General features: G+C 43.1%; 1 protein-coding gene across 1 annotated transcript; it reads right to left on the bottom strand.

Annotated features, from left to right (window-relative positions):
* Positions 1–512: 512 nt before the first annotated feature.
* Positions 513–24,159, bottom strand: LOC146007862 (breast cancer anti-estrogen resistance protein 3 homolog). Its single transcript, XM_083146566.1, has 11 exons — positions 24,036–24,159; positions 18,679–18,818; positions 17,544–17,658; positions 13,504–13,880; positions 11,546–11,640; positions 10,542–11,374; positions 10,265–10,380; positions 9,418–9,589; positions 4,844–4,949; positions 4,472–4,666; positions 513–3,868 (listed from the first exon to the last, which is right to left on the bottom strand). The coding sequence occupies exons 3-11, from the start codon at positions 17,649–17,651 to the stop codon at positions 3,666–3,668; spliced, it is 2,205 nt and encodes a 734-aa protein (XP_083002692.1). The 5' UTR covers positions 17,652–17,658; positions 18,679–18,818; positions 24,036–24,159; the 3' UTR covers positions 513–3,665.
* Positions 24,160–24,405: the final 246 nt, after the last annotated feature.

The raw sequence follows: 24,405 nt of genomic DNA, 5'->3' as shown, positions 1-24,405 counted from the left end.
TATATCATCCAACCATTATCCATCTTGTCAAGTTGCAATTTCTGTTACAAATAGGTCTCTTAAAGTCATATGTGATGTAAACTGCAGTGTAGGTGCCCAACTTATCTGCAGCTACTGACTGGGATCACAACCATCTTAACGTAAAGGCACAATGGGCAGTGCGCAGGGGCGGGTGTTGGTCACACAATTAAAGAAGCCAGGCTGAGCCTGCATCCAGACAGTGGGCCTTATTCTGATCTGAGCTCAGTACAAATTTGTTCTTAAAATGGGCAAAACCATGTGCACTGCAGGTGGAGCAGATGTAACCTGTGCAAAGAGAATTAAATTTGGGTGGGGTGTGCTGAAACTGAAATCTAAATTGCAGTGTAAAAATAATACAGTCAGTATTTACTGTGCACAGAAACAAAAGAACTTACACAAACCTAACTCTCTCTATACATGTTACATCTGCCCCACCTGTAGTGCACATGGTGTTGCCCATTTTAAGAACAAATCTGTACTGAGCTCAGATCAGAATAAGGCCCAGTGATATGCTGTCAGCATGCTGATTGGTGTATGGCTGGAGCTATCCACCAATCAGAGTGCTGGCAGTCATTCACTGTATGGAAGCATGTGGAGACATAGCACAAGACTGCATGAGTGGCATGTTATAAGTTTTTTGTAATTGTTCCTGTGAATGGGTATGTAGGAACCCTAGTGCATTGCTTTGCCCAATGCTTTTACGAAGGCCCTAATTGTTATCAAAGGGATGCTGATTGAGACTGTGAGATCTGTTAGAATATGACAGCATTTGACCATATATGTGTGGACACTGTTTGGTGACACTAATGATATCCCTTCTTGATCAGTGAGCTGGATTTACTTTTTTTTTTTATCTTTAACCCTTTGAGTGCCAAGTGAATTTGTCAAAATATGTGTAAAAATAATAAATAATGTAATATGATGAGAGATTTCGAAAGTGAAAGATTTGGTAAGAAATCTCCAGTTTTTTTAAAGCGGCAATCATTCACACTTCAAAATCAAACTGGTACATGATTGCCGCTTTAAAAAAAACCTGGAGATTTCTTACCAAATCTCTCACTTTCTAAATCTCTCATCATATTACATTCCCCCCATAAAGTTTTTTACATGAGTTTTTTAATTTGAATTTATATAGAAAATGTGAGAGATGCTGGCCTTTTTAGTGGATGTAAGACTGACAACCAATGTCTGGTTGCACATGTTTATTTAGAACCAGGTTAATTTACTACAATTTAATTAGAAAAAATGCCAATAATGAAGCAATTTACAAAAGACCATTCAAATATGTGGCAGTGCAGGGTGAGAAGGGTCACTCAGGGAGGAGTGATGTTGAAGGCAGTGATTGCTAGGGGCGATATATCTCATTTATGCCCACTACTAACGTGGATATGGATAATCTGATTTTTACCAATAGTGACCAATAGTTGTCAGTGTACACTAAAGCACAACACATTAGTTATTATAGACATAGGCACATAACTCTTATTGGACATGCCATTGGTTTGGTCAACATACATGAGATTAATGGTTATGGTCTTTTAGATCTACAGTGTCTAGGGCTACAATCAAAAGGTCAACAACTAATGGTCGACAGTCAAAAGATCAACAGGGTCACAAGGTGGACAGGGTCAAAAGGTCGATAGTCAAAAGATCAACATGGACAAAACGTCGACATTGAGAAGGTCAATAAAAGTTGACATGAGTTTTTCATGGTTTTGTTTTCGTGTGTCTATGCTTTGGGTACACTATTGTAACCTCACTCTTTGCCCACGTGGATGGTAATGTATGACCACGTTATTTTTTTAACAAAAAAAAAATCATGCAAAACTCTACATATCATTTTGTTGATGAGTTTAGTTATGCTGATGTGTTTTTGTTAGGTACCTTACAGAATGCACATTGCTTAGATATCATGTGCCAAGCGTACACAGAAGACTGAAATGCAGTAATATTTTTGTGCAGCGGGTATAGTAGGTATACATTGTGGCTATACATCTTTCATTCCACCAGACAGGAGTTTTGATTTCTTGTGATGGGTCTAATGTGGCCTACACACTGGGCCATTTCAGGTTTTTTTTCGAAGCAATCTCACTCTATTTGTACATTGCTCAGATCGCTCAGCAACATTTCCCCATGTGTAGGCCCCTTAATAGATGATATAGCGTGTCCTTATCTTATTGTGTGTCTCAAATTCATATACAGTAGTTTGTGACATATTGTTTTGGTCTAGAGGGTTTATAAAGTGGTTTGGTTTTAGATCTAGGAAGCGTATAGAGTGGTTTTACATATTGTGTTAAATTTAGTAGGTATACAGTGTTTGGACATCATTTGTATAATAAAATAGTATGTATAAAAAGTAGTTTCACATTCTACTTCGAATTTAGGAGGCACACAGTGTTTTACAGACATGTACAGTGACTTGATATTTTGTGCAATTTTAGTAGACGAACACAGTGGTTAGCAATTTGCACTTGGTCTAGCGGACATGATATTATATGGTATGTCTAGACTCTAGTAGAAAGATTCACAGTGGTTCGATATCACATCGCTACACATATTGTGGTAGCCTTTAGTATATAAATGCACAGCGATCTGTGTTGTAGATAATATCTATTTCCTGGATATCTCGTGCTGGTTATCATAAACAACATCATGTCCAGATATCTTGTAGTGGCTCTAGTACAGTGGTTCCCAAATTCAGAAGTATATTTACTTAGCTTTGGAAAGAGATAAAGTGCCAGCCAATCAGCTCCTAACTGCTATGTTAAAGGCTGTGTTTGAAAAATTACGACCTTATTGGCTTGTAAATTGACACCTTGGTCCTCACAGACTCCCAACAGTTCACATTTCCCAGGTCACCTGGCAGGTGCACACATTACTTACTGACACATTTTAAAAGATCCACAGGTGTAGCTATTTGATTTGTCATTCTGTTGGGAGATCCGAAAAATGTGCACTATTGCTGCTGGTCATTGAGGAATGAGTTTGGGAACTACTGGTCCAGTAGATGTACCCAATCTTATAGCAGATATAGAAGATGTACATACGCTAATGTAAAATCATCATGCAAACTTCTTTGTTACTGTTGAGTTGTGTAAGTGCCCCAAAATTACACCGCAGGACATGGGTTTGCTGAGAAAAATGACTCAGGATTTTTGCACAAGATCTGAGCTGGCAGAAGTGAGGACTTATCCTATATTTGAAAGGAATACATGTTGTACAGTTCATTTTCTCTTGGCAGAAACATTTTGTATCACTTCAAGACAATGCCCAATATAAAAAAAAAACAAAGCTTGAAATACAACACCTGCTGTACATATACTGAGGACAGTCTTGATGTACTGTACCTTCACTCTCATGTTTACTATGGGCCATAATTAGGAGATAAACTATAAAGCTTAATATAATTAAAGCAATTTCTAGAGGGTGGAGGTTAAACTTTTATGCTTTGATGTTCACACCCATACAAAATGCTCCTCTTGAAATGTTTCACCTGGGCACACTTCAGTTTTGTGCAGGTGCCTCCAGAGAGTGAAGAGGACATATCCACTATGATGTGGTGCAAAATGAAAATGCTGGTGCACGTCTAGTGCCATTCCTAAATAAGGTGTACTCATAACATTTCATGGCATCCTTTGTGTGGTTTAGAAGATGGATCCATACACAAAGCTTGTCAGCCTGTTTCTTTGAGTCTCTGGTTCCAACTTTTGTGATAAAACATTCAGAATTTGGTCAAACTTCTTATACCTTTCACTTTGATCAGCGCTGGCACCTTTATTCCCCCAGAACAGCCTTAGGGTAAACTCAGTCTGGAAAGCTTCTCTCAGTTCTGGTTGCGGAACTAGCCCTGCACGAAGACAAGATATGATAGAAATATAGACATTGCATCTCATGTGTCACTTTAACTCTGTGTATCCACTTACTTTCTGCTGTGTACTTTACTTTTATACTTTTTATGTCCATCTTTGTTCTCCTTGTTTACCCCTGTCTTAGTATTCCTCTTCCCATGTCCTAGTTCTTTACTCCCTTTTTTAGGGTCATCCATTTTACACAATCACCCCTCTAATATTAAGAATATTAAGTGCTCATTTCCTACAAGTTATTCCTCTGTACAGCCCCAAACGCTTTCCACATCTGCCCAACTACAGAAATCACGGTCCTCTATCCTTTACCTTTCATTTGCAAAACCCCGCCCCCCCCCCCCCCCATAAACATAATTTTATAACATTTTACTACATTCTGGGGTTAGATGTACTAAGCCTTGAAAAGGTATGATGCGGAGAAAGACAAACTACCAACCAGCTAGCTCCAACAAAGCCTGTAACATGGCAGCTTGGAGCTGGTTGACTGGCAATTTATCACTCTCCACTTTATCACTTTACAAGGCTTAGAATATCTACCCCTTTGCAGCTGCCCAATTTCTCTTTCCAACTCAGTCTCTACCTCTCACCTTCTAGCTTGCGCTCAGCATTGCTTCTGTAAAGTTCTGCATTAGTGACATATGATCGCGCTGCTTGCAGTACACGTAGCAGCCGTCCACAGCTTTCCTCCACTGGCCCTCCCCAGTCATCTTCTCCTTCCAGGGCCTTGAGTACTGGCAGTATATGTGGGACCACAACATCTCCAGTTGAAGGAAGTGTGTGACCTGTATGTATGGAAGGGAAAGCACCACAGAAGAAAACGTCACAACAAAACTAAAAATTGAACGTTAGACAAAAAAGTGGTCAAAAATATAAATGGTAACAAGTCAAACCTGAATGGTTATTTATTCTAAGGTTATTTATTACAGACGAAGAACAGAGTTTAAGTGTGGTCTACTTACATTCGTCCATTTCTCTTAAGGCTGGTTTCAACTGCTTGTGAAACGTGATGGCGCTCTCTGTGTGTGTTTGACGTAACATCTGCCATGTTTGTTCTAGACGAGATACCTGTAAGAAAAAGTCTATTGTATCAGAAAGTTTAACAACAGTTGGACAGCCGCAATTTATCTGAGGTAACTCCCACCAACCTCACTTTAAGAGTACAGTAATTTAGAGGTTATTGGTGTTTTATTTTAAGCTTATTTATATATGAACATTTTTGAAATGTAATAAAATACAAATCACCCAATATCTTAACCTACTGTTTTAGAATCCACAGGATGGCCTGCCAGACCTACCACAGACATTTTCAGGGCCAACATGTTAACACATGAGAAAGCGTTAAGGTCTCCATATCAGCACTTGGGGCAGTGTCAGGGCCTTTTTGAGAGTCCCTAGTGTCAGGGGCCTCGTGCCAGCACCTAGGACAGTGTCAGGGCCTTCTTGTCAGCATATCCAATCGACGGTGTCTAGATCAACAATGTTATGGTTGACCAGGCTTAGTCGAACCAGTCTAGATAGACTCCTAAATATAGTAGACCACATCTAGATCGACAGTGATGAAAGTTAGATGCAAGCATTAGGTAGGCGGGAATGTGGTTGACAGTCACAATGTCAACACAAGTTTGTTATGTTTCTTGGTGCAGGTTGACTTGGTTCATACTTTACATAGAGTTGATTATATTAGTGTGCCCGAAGCATGGCGAGCGGACACTGTACAGTGTGCATGTTGACCTATGTCGACATAGCCACCCCAAAAAAGTGAAAAACTCATGTCGACCAAGTGACTGTCGATCACGCTCCGTTGACCTAATGCTTGTGTCTAACTTTCGTTACTGTCAATCTAGATGCGGCTATCATTAGGCGTCTAACTAGACGGGTTCCACGAAGTGTGGTCGATCAGAACATGGTCTATCCAGACAGTGCCGATCTGCTATACCGTAACCCTTGTCTGCACACAGAGCAGTGTCAGGGGCCTCATGTCAGCACCTAGGACAGTAGGAAGAGAGGTGTTGAAGACCCCAAGGGTCAAACAGAGCTGGTGCCTTTGTGGGTGTGATACCAAGCAGCTCCCACTAGGGGGTGTCAAACCCTAATCAATACAAGAAACAACAAAGCGTTAAATGAGTCACTTGGATCAATTGAGTAGTACAATAATAAAAGAGTTTTTAATGTCATTAAGAAAATAATTTTCTAAAAAATAGTGTAAAATAATTAGAAACAGCAATTGTACAATTGGACATTCACTGATTATATTGTGACAAAACAAATGTGATCCACCTTGCGCTGATGCAGCAGCTAATAAATCTCTGGGTGTCCACCCAAAGGCACCCCAAATCCCACAAGTGGGATGACAATATAGACAACACAAAAAATAATGCTCAAGGAGCGGCTTGCTGAGCATGTGAGAAATATTAAAAATGGTTAAGATCTGCACAATGTATCTATGCACTTTAAAACCCACCATGATTGTAAGATTGGGGGTCTTAAGAGTTTTAGTGGGATCAGCATATGTAAGCCCAATTGGAGGGTTAATGATCTTGATAGGAGATTAGTACTATCTGAGATGAAAACCATTTTTTCCTTACAAACCTTAGTTCCACATGGATTGAATGTGGACTATGAATATAAATGGTTTATATAAATGTTGTCACATTGATTGTTTTTTTTTAACCCATTTTAACATTTGTTTTTTGTTTGCCTCCAATGCCCGGCTTCAACCTCTGAGCTAACCGAATAAGAATTGATTCTGGTCTATAATATGTGTATATAATGTTTTTATAATGTTTCTATTATTTGTTTATAACAAAATACGATGTTTTTATACTTGAACAATGTTTTTAACACTTGTATAAATTAACATGTTTTTAGTATTTGTATAAATTAATTTATATACTTATAGCCATAGTGTAGTATTTAAAAGGTTAAATGCTCAGTGTTCAAAAAAGCCGGGTTTAGGTGCAAATTATTGGATGAAGTAACACCATGTGACTGAGGGATGATCCTTTAAGAATCACCTGGAGAGAGTAGTGGCTCATCTTGAAAAAGGGTGCAGTCGGCACCAGAAACGCGTTGATTAGAAAGAAGCCACTCAGCCGGGACCGGATCTACACCAAGCCGCAAAGCAGTCAGAGAAAGGTCCGTTTGTGTCTGCAGCACTCCGTGCCCAACCTCCGCCAGCGGCATCCTGTGGTTCCCGGTTTATGAACATTTTAAACTTTTTATCCTTTGTGTTTGCCGTGCTGTGAATAAATTCTTCTGAATAGAAGTGCAGTCTCCTTGGCGTACAAAGAAACCTTTTGAGGAACGCGGGGCAGAAATTCAATGTAAGTTTCTATCCTCCATATACATAGAAAAGTGGATTTATCGTTTATCCTGAGGTGGTGAAAGATACCTTTCAGTGCACGCGGGGCTGAACTCTAATGTAAGTTCCGCCACATGCTGTATTGTGAATTGAATGCAGTCTGAAAAACTGAGAGATACCTTACACCTGTCAGAAATTGGATGTGAATTTCTGTCCGGAGGTTTTCTGCAGGGGGAGGATGAAGCAATTTGGAAGCGCTTAAAAGCATAGGAATTGTGACATTGTATCTCCCAGAGACCTCCAGCACTGATTATATTGTGCAATCAAAAAAGGACAAGTAAAAATGGTATACTTATACATAGAAGGATCACACTGGTTGTTGTGGTTTCTGGAATTGTATCAGATCTCCTGGTTCAGTCCGTACTGAATTAGCATATAGTAAAGGAATCCATGTACCTTGCCGGATACACTTAGATCGCTGGAGGGTATTGGCAGTCCTTAAAATTTAAGAAGGTTCCTTTCTAGTATGCGACAGGTCCATCCAAAATTATGCAGGTGGTGGTATCCCAGTAAAAGTGCTTGCCTTTTCCGGACTTGATTCCAGGTTTGGGGCGAATGTGAACCAGTGTATATGGGGATCCAATGTCCTCAGTATGTCCAAAAAGCAATTAAAATAGGCTGGTGCTCCCTAACATGTTTCACTGTCATCTGACAGCTTTATCAAATAAAGGCAAGCACTTTTACTGGGATACCACCACCTGCATAATTTTGGATGGACATGTCGCATACTAGAGAGGACGCCTCTTGAAATTTAAGGTCTGCCAATACCCTCCAGCGATCTAAGTGTATCCGGCAAGGTACATGGATTCCATTACTATATGCTAATTCAGTACGGACTGAACCAGGAGATCTGATACAATTCCAGAAATCACAACAACCAGTGTGATCCTTCTATGTATAAGTATACAATTTCTACTTGTCCTTTTTTGATTGCACAATATAATCAGTGTATGTCCAATTGTACAATTGCTGCTATTAATTATTTTACACAATTTTTTAGATAATATTTTCTTAATGACATAAAAACTATTTTATTGTACTACTTAATTGATCCAAGTGACTCATTTAGCGCTCCACCTCCCTTGTTTTTTTGTTTTTTTGTTTTTTTAGCACCTAGGACAGTGGGCAGTATTCAATGAAAATATTCTCCGTGCACGGCGAGCATTTTTTTTTGCTCGCCGTGCACTCTCCGTGTTCCGGAGGGCTCGCTGCCACTCCTGCTCCCCCTATTCAACGTGTTAAAGACTCGCCGCCACTCGCGGCGAGTCTTAACCCCTGCAGCGGACGAGCGTCCGCGGCAGGGAGCTGTCAGGGAGCCGGGGGACGTAGCAGCCAAGAGAGATTAAAGTCTCTCTTGGCTGCTGCAGGGGATATGGGGAGGGGAGCAGGGCTCCCCTGGACCCAGGCAGCACAGGCTGCCCCCCCTATAGCCAGCGGGGGACCCAGTATTCACTGTACCCGAACGTGCATCGGGTGCAGTGAATATATGAATATCTAATGAGCGGCTCGAGCGCTCCGGCCCCCTGCTGGCTGCACTGTGTAAAAAAAAAAATGTAAAAAAATATTTTTTTTTTAAAATTAAATATATATTCATGTGCTATAGGCACATGAATAAAAATAACATGGCCCTTCACAGAAAAAAACACCTGATTTTTTGACACCAAAATTAAAAAAAACACCCTTTTAGTTTAAAAGTTCACATTCCTGCTCTCCATCAAAAGATGGAGAATTTCTACACGGAGAGAGACGGCGAGAATCACTTAGAAAGACGGAGAATATTTCACATTGAATAGGGTGGCTCGCCTTTGGAGAAAAAAAACCTCTCTCCACCGCGTGAAAAGCACAAACTCTCCAGAAATCACAGCGAATTTTTCTCATTGAATACTGCCCTTTGTCAAGGCTTCCCTAGCACCATCTAGCTAAGTGTCAGGGTCTTCATAACAGTACTATTTGTAGTCATTCTTAAACCAAATTCAATTTAGGAATGTCAAATTTGCTGGTTAGTAAATCCCATAGTTCACGGTATCTTTGCCTATTTCAAAAAACAATGAACACCTGAAAACAAGCATGACAATCTTGTAGTAAAAGGAGACAGTACAGATGACCTCCTCCTGACCTTGCCCTTTTTATAGCTGATGTCACTTCTGTACATTGTGGTGTTGGCTCTCTCACCTGGGGCAGAGTCAGTGCCTTCATGACAGCAGAAAAGGCAAAAAGGTCTCCAGCAAAATCTTTCAGCTCAGACGCCAGGCAGATGATTCGATGTAATGTATGTGCTCTCTCTGCCACTTCCCCAGTGCATCCCAGTATATCCACAGCGACTCCCAGAGACAGGAGGTGATGTCTAAGGGTGAATAAAATAGAAATAATATTCCATATTGTAAGGTTTTTTTATTGAACAAATTCTTATTTCAATTCTGCATCGCATTATTTAGTATTGGATGGCGTGTGGGGAAGGAGACTTCAGGAGGTTAAAACATGTTTTGGCAGCAGTCCACTTACTGCATGCTGTTTTGTCACCCTGGTTACAGTAAGGACCTATTTACAATAACTTTCTGGGCTGGAATCTGCACACTATTCTGGCTGCGAGTAGTTAATACTAGGATGCCTGGATGAGGAATGTGTCATAACAGGTATCGCTCATTTGTTTTCAGTGTCTAACAGCACTAAATCAGTACTAGCTGGATGGTTGGGTTGCCATGGGTTACAGCACATTGTACCACAACTGTGGCAACACTTTTACAGAGACATATGTAGGAGACTCCCTATTTCTTTCACTTCCTCCTTTCATAAACCTATCCTTACTCTTTTATTGTGCTGGCAGTTGAGGAAGGGGTGTTAATAAGTCACATGGGCTTGGCTTAAACACTCTACTTTTTAAATTAACACTTTCTGGCTTCTAAACACTTTCAAGACAAAGTCGCTTCTTCCCATCTAAGATATTCTTTGTGTCTAAATCCTTCTTAGATAGGAACTGGGAAAATATATTTTACACATATAGATCTGTCCAATTACCAACCTCTCCAAAAGGTCGCGTCTTAATTGCTGTCCATATGGCAATGTCAGTAGCTCCAGCCCTGACTGTGCACCCATAGTCCTCTGTTGCTCTTTATTAACCCCACAGATACGAATCTCCTATGAGTAAGATATAAGAGAAAATAATATTAGGAAAAAATATATAGGGAGGGAGAATTGATGGATATATATATATATATATATATATATATATATATATATATATATATATATATACTGTATATAAAACGAGTTGACAAAGAAGTATGGACTTTACATACATAGCAGTCTTCTCGTAAAATATGCAGGGCACTTTCTCTGCAGTCTCTTTTGCTGACGATCTCTTTCAGCTTGCGCAATGCGTTGGGTTCTAGAGGTTTGTTTTCCGGAGATAGTAGAACAGACTGAAAGTTCTTTGGTTGGAAAGACGTTGTGGTCTGTATTTGAGGTCGGACAAAGTCATCCTCTTCGGCACTATTCAGTGTTAAATGATCAGCCATAGATTGCATCACTTTAGAATTTACTAATGGAGGATTATCCACTACAGATTGTGCAACTATAGACCTGTCCATCTTGGTATGGACCAGTTTTGGTTTTTTTACGTCAGAAGTAACAGTCCTCGGTTTTTCCATGTCAGCATAGACATATTTTGTTTTGTTCATGTCAGAGTAGACACTTTTAGAATTGTCCGCCATTAAATGGGCCAATGAAGGGTGGCTCACTCCAGGATAAATCCCATCTGGGGACTTTTCTGAGTCCAGAAAACCAAACGTGGTTTCGGTGGCACGAGCACGGTTCCTCCACCTTTCCTCTACTTTGACTGTGTCCACATTTCTCCTAGTGGTATCAGGGGCTCGTGGGATCAACTCGCAATATGTGTTTGTATCATCAGGGGGATCTGGAAGCAACAATGATGGGGCTCTTATTGGCTTTGGAGGTGCTTTGGAGTGCAACTGACTGTCTGATCCCCTCAAAGCATTGTTCCCATCATAATCCATAGGGAAAGCTTGTTGCATTTTGCCTCTGAGGACTGGGTCACTACCCGTGCGGAAAATAGGTGATAGAGGAATGGGTGCTGTGACCTCTGTAGCAGCAGTAGATTCTGCTGTAAAAGCTAAATGGAAAATAGAAATTGAAAATATATTAGATAACTGAGTGATGAGTAGAGAGGAGAAAAGGTCCAGGAACAAAAGGTAAAATAAATTAGATGAAGTATGAATTATTTAAATTAGTTAAGAAATAGCACATTGAACATGTTTACTCCTGTATCATCATCCCAGCCTACCTGTCAGTAAGTTGCTGTCAGAATGAGCGCTCTGCAGGGGAATTTCTTTGAGGACATCCAAATTTCCAGGTTGGCTCCCAAACCTGTCTTTGGTCCTGTTGAATATAGATGTATTACAAACACATGGTGCATAAGTGCCATTGCCAGGAATATGTTTTGTGGGTGTTAATCACCACTAAAGGGATATATGGTCAACTTTGTTAGACAGGTCTACTGTGGTTGAGGGATACTATTGGATAAGTGTCTTCAATGGCCAACACTGCATATATTGTGTATGAGGAACATAGGGGGCAATTCAGACCGGCTCGGTGTGGGCCGAATTCGCTACCCTGGCCGATGTTTATGGTTTGCGCTTGTGTGAATATACGCATGTGCAAACCTCCAGAGTTTCACATTGCTACTAGGCAGCGAATATATGCAGCCTTGAGAGCTGGTCTGAATCAGGCCCATAGTGTGAGAGGCAAATTGTAAAGGAGATAAATCATAGGTAAAGGACACAGACAGATACAGATGCAGGTGAAGGACATATACTGTGGTATGTGTATCAACGCTTGGTGTGGGAGAGAGAGAGATGAAGTACCAACCAATCAACTCCTAACTGTAAAAGTTAGGAGCACATTAGTTGGTACTCTCTCTCTCTCTCTTTCTCTCTCTCTCGTGTTGATGCATATGCCCCAGAATGAGAGTACAATGTGGGCGAGAGACACTATTGGCTGGTTGTATATCACTCTCCATTTTATTACTGTTTGAAGCTTGAGATACATTGTGGATGACAGACACTGCAGGGTGTAATGTGGGTGAGGAAACAGAGGTGTATAGTGAGTGTTAGAGACACATCATAGCTGAGAGATATATTTTGCATACTAAACATTGTGCGTATAGTGGGTAAGAGACACTGTGAAAGAGGGATATTTTGGAACGTTATTGAGAGGTGTATAATGATACACTGTGTGTATTACTAACATATAGGGGGATATTTAGAGCCAATCAATGGGCTGCTAATTTGAGAAGCCCTACGATCAGGTAATCACCACCCAGCCAGAGTAAAATCCCGCCCTGTACAAGCCTGCAAATTGCTTTGCAAGGCTTGTGAATGGCTTGCGAAATTTATGCCGATCGTCATTTAGCCATAAATCCATTCTCAGCCGCTCTACATGTAATGATTTTTCCAGTGTGTGCAGTCTGTGCGTAACCCAAGACTTACTCGGTGGCTGAGATAGAAACAGGCTGATCGGGGCCGGAGCTGACTCCATGCAACGTCCCGTCAAACGTTTGGGCATGTCTGCATTTTCCCTGACCCTCCAAGAAAACATCTGGTTACTACTCCTAAATGCTTTGGGGGAAATTTACTAAGATGTGAGTTGTATTTCACATGGGATGTTGCTATGGGCAACCAATCAGATACTATCTATTATCTTTTAGAAGGTGCTAAAAAATGAGAAGTAGTTTCTGATTGTTTGCCCATAGCAATATCCCATGTGAAATACTCACATCTTAGGAAATTCCCCCCGCATGTCAATTAACTTGTATAAGGCCAGCGATTAAAAAAAGTAGCAGGATTTTATTTTAGGATGGCCTCGGGTATGCGTGCTACGATCCGTACGCATGCGCAGTAATTAGATTATAGTCTGACCAGTGATTTCGCAGTCGTGTGATCAGGTCTGAATAATCATTAGTAGGAAGTTAGTGTGTATGCATGTGTATGTATATATATATATATATATATATATATATATATATATATATATACATACATACATACTAACTTCCTACTAATGATTATTCAGACCTGATCTGTAGACCTCAAGCTCCTTGAATTGGATGATGCATAGACACTGTAACCTTGTACACTGCAAATGCGTGTTTTTGCAGCTAGGTAAATGGTCTTTAGCTAATGAAGGTTCAGGTATAAGATACATGTGAATTATAAAGGAAAGACTGGTAAGCTGCACTGGTACCTGAGCAAACTGCTGTCAAGCCTGTGGAGGCTCCTCCTGTTCTCCTTGTTCCCTCGCTGTGAGTTCTGTCTTTCCTGCACCACACTAAGTGGAACTGTTCTGTTAATGGGACGCATAATAACCGCCCCTGAGGACTCTGATATAGTCTTCTTATCACCAACATAGGAACGAACAAGGGCGGGAATGTTGTCAAACTGGTCCCGCTCCAGTTGGTAGAGGGTCCGGGAGATGCCAAGTCTTGGGCGCAAAGTGACAGCTATGATCTTAAAGTGCAGGACCTGGCTGGAGCACATGCAGCTCAAAACATAGTCACCCACAGAGGAGAGGGAATCACGGATTAGAAAGTCACCATCTGTCTCCAAAAGCTTCTCAGCCTCCTGTAGATCACAGTAACAATAAAAAGCCAATCAGGTTAGTTATTATACAATGTTTTACAGGTACTCTTTACCTAGAAGGGCGCCAGCGATTGAAATCGCGGTGATCGGGGGTAAAAATCGCGGTGATCGCGGTCATCGCGGTCATCGCGGGTAAATCGGGATGACCGCGATGACCGCGATTTTCCCATAGGGAACAATGTTAAAACGGCAGATTGACCGCGATTTTACTGTTAAATGCCTCAATGGACCCGATTTGGGGCCAAAAAGGCCAAATTAACCCTTAAATGTCCCCCCAAATTTTTAACGCCACCCCACGATCCACGCAAACCCGAAGCGTGGCGAGCGCAGCGAGCCCGCGAGGGGCGGCGGTACGCGTCCTCCGACCTTTTCATGCCCTACTATCCACTAGGGCGTGGTGTGAGAATATAATAGTGTGGCGAGCGCAGCGAGCCACCGAGCCCGAAGCGTGGCGAGCGCAGCGAGCCCCGCGAGGGGACGCGGATACCTTCACAGGTAGACGCGTCCCCTCGCGGGCTTCACAGGTGTCCGCCTCGCCACGGACACCTGTGAAGCCCGCGAGGGGACGCGCATAACTGTGAAGGTATCCGCGTCCCCTCGCGGGGCTCGCTGCGCTCGCCACGCTTCGGGCTCGGTGGCTCGCTGCGCTCGCCACACTATTATATTCTCACACCACGCCCTAGTGGATAGTAGGGCATGAAAAGGTCGGAGGACGCGTACCGCCGCCCCTCGCGGGCTCGCTGCGCTCGCCACGCTTCGCTCGCCACGCTTCGGGTTGGCGTGGATCGTGGGGTGGCGTTAAAAATTTGGGGGGACATTTAAGGGTTAATGGGCTCTGTGGCCCATTTAACATTGATTCCTATGGCCAAATCGGGTGGATTGAGGCATTTAACAGTAAAATCGGGTCCATCGCGCCTTTTAACATTGATTCCTATGGGAAATCGGGAGCATCGCGTCGCGGGCATCGCGGGTACATTTATGGCCGGCCGCGACGCGACCGACACGATTTTCATGTTTAACATTGGTTTCAATGGGAAATCGCGGGCATCGCGTCGGTCGCGTCGCGGCCATACATAAATGTACCCGCGATGCCCGCGACGGGCGCCCTTCTAGGTAAAGAGTACCGTTTTACAATGTTTTAATTTAACCTTCACAGTTTCTGCATATATCTGAATAAATCCTATTTTATTCAATTTTCAAAAATGATGTAAGTGTTAAAAAAATCTATCTAAACCCAAATCTGGTTAAGCTTGATCAAGCATATATAATTGCTTATGGGAGAAATGTATTAAATCTTCTAAAGTGTGGAGAAGTTGCCCATAACAACCAATGAGCATCTAGCAAGCATTTATTTATTTAGAATATGCACCCTATAAATTATAGGTAAAATTTGATTGGTTGCTGTGGCAATTTCTGTACTTGCCCACTTCTACGTTCTTTAGATGTTTTATACACTTTCCCCTGAAAGCTTTATCTCGCAATGAAGACATTTAGGGCCTACTTGTGGTTGACTTGGTAAACTGGGAAGATCGCAGCTTACCGAGTGCCAGAGAGCTCGCCCCACTGAAAATCTGCCCCCTCTGCTGCCGTTTCCCCTCGCAACCACGTTTACCAAAGACACATCCCTTTGCATGCTGCTGCTGCAGGAGAAATCATTCGATGTTTGCCGACCGTTGAATGATTTCTCCTGCCTTCGCAAATAAAAGTCTGTCTGAACTGGCTTTTATTTGCGGCCGCCGGGACTAAGACAGGGTAGCCGGCTGACGTCATGTGACGTCAGCTGCCTGCCCCCGGCAGGCATCTGGCCACCCCTGAGTACTCATGAGAATGCCCAGATGTTTCATTGGGTCGCCCATAAAACATTGGGCGTTCCCATGGCCCAGCACTGCCACCGCCCTGGCTCTCCCTTCCCGCTGTGAACCTTCCGCCAAGGGAGTAAATCTCTGCGGCCATTCACAGTCAGGGTTTGCCCATGCGCAGAAATGCGCATGGGCAAGAGCAGGGCTGGGCAACACCGGCCCTCCAGATGTTAGTGAACTACACATCCCAGGATGCTTTGCATTAGTTTTGCTATGTGGCCATGCTGAAACTGATGCAAGGCATGCTGGGATGTGTAGTTCATCAACATCTGGAGGGCCGGTGTTGCCCAGCCCTGGGCAAGAGGAAGGTATATTCTACAGCAGAGGTAGCAACCTGTGGCACTTCAGCTGTTATGACACTACACATCCCAGCATGCCCTGCAACAGTTTGCTGTAAGTGTATGCTAAAATTGTGGCAACAAAGCTGAAGCAGGACATGCTGGTATGCGAAGCAACACAGCAGATGGGAAGCCTACTACAGTGGTTGCCAAACTATGGCCCTTATTCTGGTTGGTGCGGTAATATCCGCGTGCGTTCGGGCCGCCGATGTTTTGTGTCTGCGCATGTGCAGAGGCGTCTCTGCGCATGTGTGAGCAGGGCATACGGCCAAATCCCGCATGAAATGTGAACACTCCGAACAGGGGGTGGAGAGGGGCGTGAAAGGCTATTTGGGCTTATTACCATATGCATACGCCCCGCGTTTCATGGGCGTTCCCATGCAAACGCTGGGCGTACGCATGGTAATGCGGCCGTGACGCACGTGTAGGGGGCGGACATATGACATCGCCGGATGTCAGCTGCCCGCCCAGATCCCTGCTTTTGCACGGAAAAATGTCCGTGTGGTCTGAGGTTGCGGGAGCTGGTGGACCATTCGGTCCTGCATTCGATGGTCTGCGACCATCGAATGATGGGGGAGGTTCCCTGAGATGGAGGAGGCGTATTCCATGCAAAATACACGTGCGGTCCGTTCGGCCAGCTTCTTACCGCGTACGGACGGAGTTGGCGATCCATACGGAAGGCGGGGTTTCGCACGCACGGTCCTGGCCGCATATTCGGATCCGGCCGCACCGATCAGAATAAGGGCCAATGTGTCTAGGTCGCAAGGCTCTCGAAGGAGTGCCTCGGTTTGGTGGTCCAGGACCAAATCATATTATTTATGGTCAATGTTATAGGCAAAACCAGTGCTAACAGCTGACAATCATAAAACATATGGACAATTCGAAGCACAACTGTACACCACGCCGTAACTAAACCTACAGATGACAGGTAGGTAGATTTTTCTTAATTTTATATTTGAATTTTTTTTTAAAAAATATATCAATAACAAACTTTTACTGTAGCAGTGCCATGAAAAAAAATGCTGATTATCAGTGGTTCCCAACCTCTGTCCTTATGTACCCCCAACAGTTCACGTTTTTCAGGTCTCCACACAGAATCACAGGTGAAATTATTAACTCCACCTGTGATCTTTTAAAATGTGTCAGTAAATAAAGAGTGCACCTGTGCACCTACTGGGTGACCTGGAAAACGTGTACTGTTGGGGGTACTTGAGGACCGAGGTTGAGAACTACTGCTCTAAGGCACCGTGTATTCAAGCAAGTTTGGGAACCACTGGCCTAGCCTACCTGTTATATGGTATCCTTCTCAAGAAGACCTATTATTGGTTAAAGAGAATGATGGTCATGTATAAATGGGTATATACTGATAACTAGCATGATCTAAATCTAACTACAGTTTATGGCTAAAGCAATGGTCAGGTCTCATAAATGTTGTGCCATGTACTTGCCTGGCGAGATAGGGGTCCATGGTACCAAGCATGGCTCCGAAGGTCTTCACCACTGAGCTTCAGCTCTTCCTCCAGCTCCTTCTTCAAGGTTTCAGTTGGAGATGGCATTTGTACACTGAAAGACAACATCTTTTTGGTAAAGAGCATGTTCTAGTACATTCAGGAGCAGGCAATACATTTGGGCTGCAAAGTTTTACCCTTAAGGGCTATTTCACACGCTCCGGCTCCTGCCGTGCGTATTTATATTGGGTGCAATGTACGTGGTGCACACCACACACACACACGCTGCACCCATTTTTAAATACTTACCCTTCCGAAGTGCCGTGATGAAGGCAGACGGAATCACTGGAAATAATTGCTGCAGCTCCACTTTTTCAGAGTCCTGCACATGCAAAGTAGAGTCTGAGCCCTCCGGTGCTGCTGGGAGAGAGCAGGGGGCCCCTGTCTGGTTTCATGGGTGGGCGTGCAATGTTTCTCTCTGTAAAAGAGCCTGATTTGTCCACCTACTATGACACGTCTTATCTAATACTTTTAGTTGGGCACATTTTGCTTCATACAGTTTAACTTTGGAATAAAACTGCATTCTGTATATAATGAAAACCTTGAAGCACACAAACGTGGCTAATGTAGTAATAAACACAGTGACAATGTCCTCTCATAAAGACTCATAAATGAGTCTAAAGGAGTAATAAGGAGGAAATACATTTGATGACACATCTTTTCCATTACCGCCATGTGCATTTTTGTGAGCATCTGTAAAGTAACAAATGAAGTGCATGCCCCTTTTATGAGGGTGGCAATTTCCAGAACTGGTGAGTGGAGTGTAAAATGCTGAGTGTACAGTTTCACTTGTCATTGTGGGTGTAACATGTTGGGCTGCCACCCGTTCCATTCCCTTTCCAAAAGGACATTTATTGCAGTGCAAACCGTGCCAGGTGCACATGACTATGCAATGGACCAATGAATGGGACATGCCTCCTCCCAACATGCAGCCTATCTAATTATAATGCAGCCTACTGTATGCAGCCAGCCTATCTAATTATAATGTCAGGCAATTCAAGTTCTGCGAAGTCATGGAGACAATAAATGCCACGATGTGCTTGCAAAAACTGTTTGCACCACCCATTTTCCTTACCTTCTATGAAACCTCAGACCTCAGATGATTGTTGTCCTGTAAATACTCTGTAAGGAGCTCTCCCTATGTTCTTTGTTGCAACATTAGGACGTCCGGCAAGATGTGTCACTTGTTAAGTTGATGGGTGCAGCTCTCAGCTCCTGTTCATTCAAACACATTCCAATGTAATTCTCTTAATCATTAACAGTCAGAGTCACAGAGAGGAAGTCACACCCCACTGACATCACACGTGCACCGATAGTACACATACATGCAGAATAAGGCAAGTCCAGGCACACGGCAAGGAATGTCCGAAGGGAGACACATTCCTTGAAAATGCACTTGTCAAACATGCCATGACACGTCTTCCCAAGAAAAGTTTTATTGTTCCTCAGTGAGAAAAACAAAATAGCAATCTAGCAAATATGATACCTTTTAATGGCTAACAAAAATAAAAGTTGTTAAAATGCAAGCTTTCGAGACTACTTAGGTCTCTTCCTCAGTACCATGCCTGAGGAAGAGACCTAAGTAGTCTCGAAAGCTTGCATTTTAACAACTTTTATTTTTGTTAGCCATTAAAAGGTATCATATTTGCTAGATTGCTATTTTGTTTTTCTCACTGAGGAACAATAAAACTTTTCTCATCAACTGGCTAACACGGTACCAAACTTTTTTCTTTTGACGTCTTCCCAACACATGGAGCCGAAAGCTCCCTTCCAAAAATTGTCACTCACACTTGTATCCAATGAATACTATCTATTTCAGGGAAATAGGTATATAAAGGCTTAAAGTTCAGGACCAAATTTAGATTTTTAATGCTGCCCCTGGGCAAGTCAATTGTGGGAGTCATTGACATTTAAATATATGGGGCCTAAGGAATGGGCCTAATTCAGCAAGGGTCAATAATTAGGCAGAAAGCCAACACCCACTCTGAAAGAGAAAACGCCCTGTGCAAAATTGTGAACAAATTGCAAATGAATTGGTATCGGTTCCATTCACAATTCCTGGAACATCAAAGACAATCATGTGCAAATTCTGCATAATTCTGAGTCTTCCACTAATCTGTGACTGAGCCAGGCTGGAAGTGGTCAGTGCTGACATCACAGACTCACCCTAGAAAAGACTGGGCACAGCTGCGTTTTTCCAACTATTCCCAGAAAATCCCATCTTTACACCTCAAAACGCCAGCTTCCTATCAGCCAAACTGCGGCTACATTGCGTTTACGTTCAATATGCATTTTCCGTCATTGTTTTCCCTATACAAGCACAATGCGAATGGTATGCATGAGCAGTCATTTGTTAATTGCTCGATTTGCGTATTCTCTAATTAGCGCTCCATGCTGAGGGTCAGATTTATTAAGCTTGGAGAAGAGATAAACTGGAGATAACGCGGAGAAAAGGTAAAAGGAGATAAAGCACCAGCCAATCAGCTCCCAACTGTCTTTTTCAAACACAGCTGATTGGCTGGTGCTTTATCTCCTTTTACCTTTTCTCCAGTTTATCTCCAGTTTATCTCTTCTCCAAGCTTAATAAATCTGCCCCTGAATTAGGCCCAATATATGAGGGAGTTTAGTAGCCTGTCTGAACCAGTGTTACAGCAGCCACAATTTACGGCAGCCTGATCTCACACATAACTGTGCACTTCCTCAAAGGGTAGTGAGCACCTTAAAGTGAATTTGGGATTTGGCCAAAAGGGAGAAGGGTGCAAGATGCGTTGTCGTTGCCAGAGTTTGAATGCCGCGGCAACAACAATAACCACCTTTCATCCGCAACTGAATTCCCCTTATTTATTAAGTGTAATAACCCCTTTTTTCAGCATTTTAAAGCCAAAAAGGGTTATCGGTGCAGTGTCCCGCGGCTGGGCAGGTTGGGGGAGCCAGCAATTACCATTGGTGTTCGCTGAAGTCACTGCAGGGAGGGAGTATTGGGCACGCCCCGTAAATGATGAAAACGGGGGTTGCAGCACTTGGCCCCTTTCCCCTTTTTCAAAGGCCCTGCACCCTTCTGCCTGCAGCCACACACCCCTTTTTTTGACTGAGAGACCAGTGCTGCACTGTGACATTATTGTGCAGCACCTGGCTCCTCTCACTGAGGAGGAGCCGGCACCACAGGCAGAGTCTTCGGGGACAGCCCAACATCTCCGGGAATGCTTGCGGAATCCAATTGATGGGTCAACACTAATTAAGGTTGACAGTCAATAGGTTGATCACTAATGTTCCACAGGCAATAGGTCAACACATGAAAAAGGTCGACATGGTCTATGCTGTCAACACAAATAAAACATTCTATATTTATTGGTCGACACATGAAAAGGTTGACCTGAGTTTTTCATGATCTTTTTAAAACTGACTTATTCTTTATACCACATTCCAAATGGGCATATAGTTAGATAATAATAGTGCTGAATGCAGAAAATGGTACACTTATACGGTATATTTCCATGTCAATCTTTTGCTTGTGTCAACCTTTAGTCAATGTTGACCTAGACCATGTTAACCTTTTTTTAGGTGTCAACTGCCTGTCAACCAATAGTGGTCGAACTTTAACTGTGGACCTAACTACTGTAGACCTAATAATCCATGCCCATGCTGGGCACTCCCTCATGTGATATAAAGGCATAAGGCACAACCTCTTTTGGCAGAACAGCGAGGTTATTAGTCCTATTGGGTGTCCCTAGCCCTGGTGCTGTCTCTGGTTTTAGCTGAATGCTACCTGAATAGCAGAACATGTTAATCGCTCTATACAATGTGAAGTATCCAGGCATACCCGGCCTGGAGCTGACATCACACACCCTCCTCTAAAACGCTCAGGCACGACGAGCATTTTCCTGGACACTCCCATCGTTTTCCAAGCCACGCCTGCATTTTTTATTTTTCGAGCTTTTACGATAATTGGCCGCTGTGCAAAATTTTGGCTGGGCAATCAGGTCTGAATGACCCCCTAAGTGAAAAACGACTTGCTAAATAGACCCTTCTGTATTGCTGTTATACGTGGTAAGTCAGGATGTGTCTTACTGTAGCTCGGAGATAAATCTAGCCATTAATATATAAACTAACTATGGTCGCGTTCAAAGGTGACAGCCACAAGAGTAATGTCTTCATGAATTCTTATTCAGATGCCTCTGACAAACCAAGCAATGTACAGATTTGAGTACTTGCAGTTATATGTGTGTGTGTGTGTGTGTCTGTGTGAGTGTGTGACATTTTTGGCAAATGCTTGCATGCAGGTACATTTCAGGTCAGTCTTCCTTTCAGGTGCCCTGCAGATCGCAGTCACCAACAATGGGGAATAGGATCTGACTACTAAATACCAACTATGTTGCAAGTAAAATGGGTGCGTGCGGGCAGCCGATGATACCAATCTCACCATTAGACGTGGCTGCCATGATGTGGCTACAATATACTGTATGCTACAGTATGTATTATGCAGCTTCCATACCCCCTTGTATAATGCATGGCTACGATATACTGTGTGCTACATACTGCATACTTGTGTACTCTCCCAGAAATGCCCGGGAGGCTCCCAAAAACCGCGTAGCACCGGAAAAGTAGGCAAGGCTCCCGGAGCTGGCCTCCAGCCGTGTGGTTTGCGGGAGACTGGCCACTTTCTGGGAGGCTTGCCCCCCTTTCCAGGGGGGCCGGGAGGGGGACCCGATTTCCAGGACATTCCAGGAGGGTAGGCAACCCTGATTTAAAGCTTTGTATCCAGATAAATGATACACGCACTACCTGTCTTATACTGTCTTATAGGAGCTCTCTCCAGTGCTGCTGCTGCAGACGAGGGACTCCAGAGGATAAGTATTTCAATAAATGGGTGCAGTTTGGGCCCCCTGGACCCCGGGGGGCATGTGTGAACAGCACACTCTGTACCCATTATTATAAATACGCCAGTGACTGTACAGTACATGTTTCACTCTGCTTCAGTCACATGAATCCCAAACAGTCTTCTCTGTAATTGTTCCTGCCAGAGGCACTGAAATATGACATGTTGCCTCAAGTCACATGAAGATGACATAAATAACTTCAGAGGCAGCTTTACTACATTATTATTATTGATTTATAATGTGCCAACACAGCAGCACTGTAAAGCACAAGTCGTGTATACAGGACATTAAAACAGTTACACCAGGGTAAAATAATAGCGAAATCGGGAGCCAGTTAAATCTAGGACCCTCAGGAAAATGCTCTATGTAACCTTGACACAAATGAAGGTACAGTAACTGCAGTCACTTTGGAAGTGCATTGGTTAGCTGGCTCCTGGGATTGGTCCAGTTACATAACTGTAACATTTGCACTTCTCTATATTTCATGCTGGTTGGAAAGTAAATATAGAACGACATAGTTACAGTCAGGGATCTGTGATTGGTTCTGCTGAATGATGTACGACTGTTGTAGAACTACAAGCACCAGCATAACATAAGGACATAGCAGTATAGGGTATGCGGTCATTAGGTTGACAATCTCTAAATCAACAGTCAAAAGGTCAACCACTATTGGTCACTCTATAGTTAAAAGGTTGACCTATGTTGACATAGACACAAAAATGTGTAAACCTCATGTCAACCTTTTCCCAAGGTCGACCTTTTTCACCTGTCAATCTTTAAAAATGTCAACCTTTTTTGTGTTGACCTTTTGACTGTTGACTAACAGTAGGTGGTAACCTTTTGTCACTGTAGACCTAGACGCTGTCCCCCTAATAACCCACACCCATGCTATAGTTACCATTTGCAGTAATAGTAAAGATGAACTGTCGATGCTCACAGCTATCTGGGGTGACGATAACGGTAGGTGGACTCTGAGTGGTAAAATTACTAAGATGGGAGTTCTACCAAAAATGGGATGTTGCTATGGGCAACCAATCAGATTCTATTATCTTCTAGAAAAGAAGCAGATTCTGATTGGTTGCTCATTAGAGCTCCCATCTTAGTAAATAAACCCATCAAGGCCATCGAGAAGCTATCACTAGCGGTAGCCAGATAGCCCAGGGGACGGGGGTCTTCTTAAAAAGGAAGAGTCCTAATGCTCCATGATTATTAATACCCAATGTGGAACAACAAGTTTCAGCAAACCAGGCTAGACTGTGTAGACCAGGCTTGGGAAACTGTGGAACTACAAGCTACACAGCATGCCATACCAGACTGGTGAGACTGGCAAGTCATGCTGGCACTTGTAGTTCACATAACAGATGAGCTGACAAACCGAACACTGACTACATGTCATATATATCTTACACGTTGTATCCTTGTGCTGTCTTTATCCAGAATATCCAACCCCCAGGCACACCTTGCCTGACTCCTCATATGCTGTAACCTCTCCACCCCATGCTTGCTTTCTGGTTTATGCTCTGCTTCCCTACATAAACTTTAGGCTTTTTCCTACCTGTTGTCGCTGGAGCTGCCTGCGAGCAGAGGTGAGCAGCTGGGGTCCCAATATCTTCCAATATGTTAGATTCTCTGCTAGATACAGTGTAATACACAGCTGGACAGTTCCTCCCTCTTTTCTGAATGCCTTCCCTGCTCTGTCACTAGGAATGCAGTAGGCAGGGCCATGCTTACACACACACACACACACACACTGACTGACTGACTGACCCACAGCTGCTTACACCAGGTACATAGAGTGTCTCACCTAGCATTTTTGCCAACATTTCCGGGATGCAGTCAATTTACCGACAGTGAAAATACAGAAGGTCAAAATACTGACACATTCAAACGCTGAAAATCATTTTGTTGACACAATCAAAATTCCT

The sequence above is a fragment of the Crinia signifera genome, chromosome 6 (genome assembly GCF_055691185.1).
Source record: "Crinia signifera chromosome 6, ASM5569118v1, whole genome shotgun sequence".
NCBI classification, from domain to species: Eukaryota; Metazoa; Chordata; class Amphibia; order Anura; family Myobatrachidae; genus Crinia; species Crinia signifera.
This window is presented reverse-complemented; position numbering and strand designations above follow the sequence as displayed.